At 54.0% G+C, this 4,291-nt stretch overlaps 1 protein-coding gene across 1 annotated transcript; it reads left to right on the forward strand.

Annotated features, from left to right (window-relative positions):
• The first annotated feature begins 404 nt into the window (after window positions 1–404).
• Window positions 405–3,987, forward strand: CYP26A1 (cytochrome P450 family 26 subfamily A member 1). Its single transcript, XM_068961590.1, has 7 exons — window positions 405–654; window positions 831–1,055; window positions 1,305–1,595; window positions 1,684–1,842; window positions 2,322–2,456; window positions 3,129–3,281; window positions 3,542–3,987. The coding sequence occupies exons 1-7, from the start codon at window positions 466–468 to the stop codon at window positions 3,881–3,883; spliced, it is 1,494 nt and encodes a 497-aa protein (XP_068817691.1). The 5' UTR covers window positions 405–465; the 3' UTR covers window positions 3,884–3,987.
• The last annotated feature ends 304 nt before the right edge of the window (window positions 3,988–4,291 follow it).

Below are 4,291 nucleotides of genomic sequence, written 5' to 3' on the forward strand. Positions count from 1 at the left end.
GCACTCCCCTTTACTTCCTCTGCAGGTGGAAGGGAGCCCTGTAAAACAGCGGGTGCAGGCAGCTCTGGGCTGGGACCTCCGACGGGAGGGATTCCGAAGAGACCGCCAGGGAGCCCGGGGCGTGGAATTTCCGCTCGCCGGAGCCCCTGCCGCCGTCCGGGAGCCCCGCACACTTTGTATGGGGGCAGCAGGCTGCTCCTAGCCCCGCGCCCCAGGAGGCGCGCTCCGAGAGAAGCCGCCGCGGCGCCGCCTCTGCCTCGGCGCGGAACAAACGGTTAAAGATCTGGGCAGCGCCTCGCGGGGGGAGGAGCCAGGGGCCCAATCCGCAATTAAAGATGAACTTTGGGTGAACTAATTTGTCTAAGGTAACGTGGGCAGCAACCTGGGCCGCCTATAAAGCGGGCGCGCGGCGGGATTCAGAGCGCTGAGGGTGGCGGCAGGTGGCGCGGAAGGTCGCGGCGCGCCATGGGGCTCCCGGCACTGCTGGCCAGTGCGCTCTGCACCTTCGTGCTGCCACTGCTGCTGTTCCTGGCCGCGATCAAGCTCTGGGACTTGTACTGCGTGAGCAGCCGGGACCGCAGCTGTGCCCTCCCGTTGCCTCCCGGAACGATGGGCTTCCCCTTCTTTGGGGAAACACTGCAGATGGTGCTACAGGTAAAGGAGCTTGGGGCGGGATCGGACGATTCTCCCGAGCCCGACTCGGCACCAGACTTCCACTGAAGCGCCCCCCGGGAGGGAGGTGACTGGGGCTAGGATCAGGACTGGCGGGAGGCTCGGCGCTCCCCGGCGCCCCCTCACGCCCGCCTCTCTCCTCCGCTTTCCTCTCGCAGCGGAGGAAGTTCCTGCAGATGAAGCGCAGGAAATACGGCTTCATCTACAAGACGCATCTGTTCGGACGGCCCACGGTGCGGGTGATGGGAGCGGACAACGTGCGGCGCATTTTGCTCGGAGAGCACCGGCTGGTGTCGGTCCACTGGCCCGCGTCAGTGCGCACTATCCTGGGTTCTGGGTGCCTCTCTAACCTGCACGATTCCTCGCACAAGCAGCGCAAGAAGGTGAGGGAAGGGTGGCGGCTCCTGGACAGGAAGTGGGACCCGATTCGAGTAAGGGGTTCGGGCAGACAGGTGCTGGGCGAGCGCCAGCTGCATAAGGCATCGGCTGGGACCCTCTCAAACTCAGTGTAGCTTTCCCAGCCAGGAAGTGCCTTGGGTCTGGTGGGGTTGTAGATGTCTAGAAGGAGACCCTGGAAGGCAAGAGGGGCGGGTGGGGCCGGGCTTTAATACTCTTCCCTCCTCGGAGTTCAGGTGATCATGCAGGCCTTCAGCCGTGAGGCGCTTCAGTGCTACGTGCCAGTGATCACCGAAGAAGTGGGCAGCTACTTGGAGCAATGGCTGAGCTGTGGCGAGCGCGGCCTCCTGGTCTACCCCCAGGTGAAGCGCCTCATGTTCCGCATTGCCATGCGCATCCTGCTGGGCTGCGAGTCCCGGGTGGCGAGCGGCGGGGAAGACGAGCAGCAGCTGGTAGAGGCCTTCGAGGAAATGACCCGCAATCTCTTCTCGTTGCCCATAGACGTGCCCTTCAGCGGACTGTACCGGGTAAGGGCGCCTTGTGGGGTTCGGAGCTAGGGCTCCGGGGGCGCGGGATCCGGAAGTCTGCTCACCGCGGTGCGCTCTCTGCGCTCAGGGCCTGAAGGCGCGCGACCTCATCCACGCGCGCATCGAGGAGAACATTCGCGCCAAGATCCGCAGGCTGCGGGCGGCGGAGGCGGGCGGGGGCTGCAAAGATGCCCTTCAGTTGTTGATTGAGCACTCCTGGGAGAGAGGAGAGAGGCTGGACATGCAGGTAAGCAGCAGCTTCAGGAGCCGCACGGCGGAGTTTGATCGCCTGGCTTCCCAAAAGCAGTTCCTAGGGTCTCCAAAGTGCCCGCAGAGGGGCCCAGGTTCCCAGAATGAGAAGCCCTCCCAGACCCCAGGGACTGGACCCAGAGGTTGAGATACCGGGTCTACAGAGCTCTGGGGAGAGGTTTCGTCGCCCATCCCTTTCAGGTTTTAAAGGGAAAGGTGGAATTCCCAAGATGTGAGTAATGTTGGGTGACTGTAATACAACTAACGCTTTAAGAGTTCCAAAGAGAGCGGGAACTTACTGGCCTTCCTGGCTCTAGCTGAACTAAAGGGTCTTAGCATTTTGTTTCAATGGATTTTCTGTCAGTCGACTTTCAGCCCTTCTCATCTTCCCTCCTGAATCCTCAGTTCTATTCTGAGTAGTTGCTCTGTAAAATTGCATGCAGACTTGTCAAAACGTTGGTCTTAATCCACTTGTAGGCATTAAAGCAATCTTCAACAGAGCTTCTCTTTGGAGGGCATGAAACCACGGCCAGCGCAGCTACATCTCTGATCACTTATTTGGGGCTCTACCCACATGTTCTCCAGAAAGTTCGAGAGGAGCTGAAGAATAAGGTAGGGGCACTGGCAGTGGCGTGGGGTGTTGGCATGAGTTGAGGCAGGGTGGAGGTGGGGGTGGGGTGGGGGGAGTGGGGGTGGGGTGGGGGGAGTGGGGGTGGGGTGGGGGGCGGTGGCTATTAGCTTAAAAACCTCAGCAGCTCTCTAGCCAAGTTCCCAATAGTTAAGTGTGCTGCTTTTCTTGAGTATCTGGGAAGTACAGGGCCAAGGGTGGGTGGGTTGGATGGTGGGAAAGATAATTAACTGTGTGAATAAGAAGGAAGGAATCTTGAGCTGTGATCCCTCTCTGGCAGGGTTCAACCTTGTGTTTCTTCTCCACTTTTGGTGGATCCTTGGAGATTTTCAGACTTTCTTGGGTCTGTGTGTTCAAGGGCATGAATGGGGAACCCCTAGGGGGTTGCGGTGGCAGCCAGCAGCCTTGGTGGGGACTGGGGGAGGGGGAGAAACTCGGTGGGTCTAACTGGTGAGCTGCATTATCTTGGAATTGTAAATAATGGTTTGGGCCCAGGGGTGGAGGCAAATGGTCACTAGCTGCTCCTTGTTTCCCCCCACACTCTGGGATCATGAGGCTCTTTGGGTCCAGCCGCCACTTAAGCCCTGTTTACGTCTGCTGGGCTGATTTTATTGGAGCGCAGAATAACCGTTCACTCTGTGTGACTGTTTTGATAGGGTTTACTTTGCAAAGGCAATCAAGACAACAAGTTGGATGTGGAAATTTTGGAACAGCTTAAGTACATTGGGTGTGTTATTAAAGAGACCCTTCGACTGAACCCCCCAGTTCCAGGAGGGTTTCGGGTTGCCCTCAAGACTTTTGAATTAAATGTAAGTTAAAAGTTCTCTCTCACCCGCCCCTACCTTTTGTGTAGTAGTTTTAAATCTCCATTCGTTTCCTGTGCTTTGACTTACATTTCTTTTGATAACATTGCTCTGCCCCTGAATGTCTGTTTTTTTCTCTCTCCACCTCTCTTTCCTCCTTTTCTTTCAACTCATAACTCCGCCAAGGATATAAGTGTTAGGTTTTTTTTCCTGTTGACAGTTGAGTTTCAGTTTGTTAGCTCTTTGCACATCATAATCTTTTGCAGGGATACCAGATTCCCAAAGGCTGGAATGTAATCTACAGTATCTGCGATACTCATGATGTGGCTGATATCTTCACCAACAAGGAGGAATTTAATCCTGACCGCTTTCTGCTGCCTCACCCAGAGGATGCATCCAGGTTCAGCTTCATTCCATTTGGAGGAGGCCTTAGGAGCTGTGTAGGGAAAGAGTTTGCAAAAATTCTTCTCAAAATATTTACAGTGGAGCTGGCCAGGCATTGTGACTGGCAGCTTCTAAATGGACCTCCTACAATGAAAACGAGTCCCACTGTGTATCCTGTGGACGATCTCCCGGCCAGGTTCACCCGTTTCCAGGGGGAAATCTGATGGGCCGGAAAGCCTAGACCTCAGACTTATTTGAAGTGTACATAGGCATTTTTACCTAGTGTCGTGTTGATTTGATTATATTTAATTTCTAAATGTATATTATAATATTTATGTGTCTCTTCTACAGTACCGCAGTCTTTAAATATTAAAATAATGAATTTGGATAGTTTCCAAATAAAATAAAATCTGAAGGTGCTTGTCTTGCATTTAATATTCCTGTGGGAAAAAACTCACCGGTTTTATATTCATATATTTAACTAGATTCCTGATGTCTACAGGCATGACTTTGTCATCTGTGCCTGTCTATTTTCTGGGAAGAAGAAACCTTACCTGTTTTTTTCTCCTAATAGTTATTAGAAAATATATATTATATGTGTGTGTGTTAGTCCAAAGGTAATTTAGTACATT

This window comes from Capricornis sumatraensis, chromosome 23, assembly GCF_032405125.1.
Source record: "Capricornis sumatraensis isolate serow.1 chromosome 23, serow.2, whole genome shotgun sequence".
Lineage (NCBI taxonomy): Eukaryota > Metazoa > Chordata > Mammalia > Artiodactyla > Bovidae > Capricornis > Capricornis sumatraensis.

Excerpts from the sequence above, each read along its gene's own strand:
- CYP26A1 (XM_068961590.1), top strand. The coding sequence starts at position 466 with ATGGGGCTCCCGGCACTGCTGGCCAGTGCGCTCTGCACCTTCGTGCTG. Across the intron at positions 1,056-1,304 it reads CGCACAAGCAGCGCAAGAAG|GTGATCATGCAGGCCTTCAG; the intron begins GTGAGGGAAGGG and ends CTCGGAGTTCAG. Across the intron at positions 1,596-1,683 it reads CCTTCAGCGGACTGTACCGG|GGCCTGAAGGCGCGCGACCT; the intron begins GTAAGGGCGCCT and ends CTCTGCGCTCAG.